The sequence below is a fragment of the Apaloderma vittatum genome, unplaced genomic scaffold (genome assembly GCF_000703405.1).
Source record: "Apaloderma vittatum isolate BGI_N311 unplaced genomic scaffold, ASM70340v1 scaffold41190, whole genome shotgun sequence".
NCBI lineage: Eukaryota > Metazoa > Chordata > Aves > Trogoniformes > Trogonidae > Apaloderma > Apaloderma vittatum.
In genome coordinates this window covers 1-217 of record NW_009696978.1, presented here as the reverse complement: position 1 = coordinate 217, position 217 = coordinate 1, and the positions used below count along the sequence as shown (strand labels likewise).

General features: G+C 64.1%; 1 protein-coding gene across 1 annotated transcript in view; it reads left to right on the top strand.

The window, feature by feature from the left end:
- Positions 1-213, top strand: part of MISP (mitotic spindle positioning) — a gene marked incomplete at both ends in the record, with an annotated part of 1,651 nt that extends 1,438 nt beyond the window's left edge. Inside the window, 1 exon segment of the mRNA XM_009876714.1 lies at positions 6-213. Coding sequence (XP_009875016.1) covers positions 6-213 — 208 coding nt within the window.
- Between the last annotated feature and the right edge of the window lie 4 nt (positions 214-217).

The window sequence follows — 217 nt, the reverse complement described above, 5'->3', positions numbered from 1 at the left end:
ACCAGCGAGAAGAGCCAGGACCAGCCCCCAGTGTCCCAGCACATTTCCGCCAGCGCCAGCAAATGGGGGAGTGAGGATTCCTGGGGAGGAAGGCTTCCCAGCTCCACCCCGAGCCCCGCCGGCACAACTGTCCTGCCCAGAGAGTACTTCTCGTTCTCCTTCTGGAAGCCCAAGGTCTCCTTCGTGGACGACATGGGGACGCAGAGCCCGCTGCGGA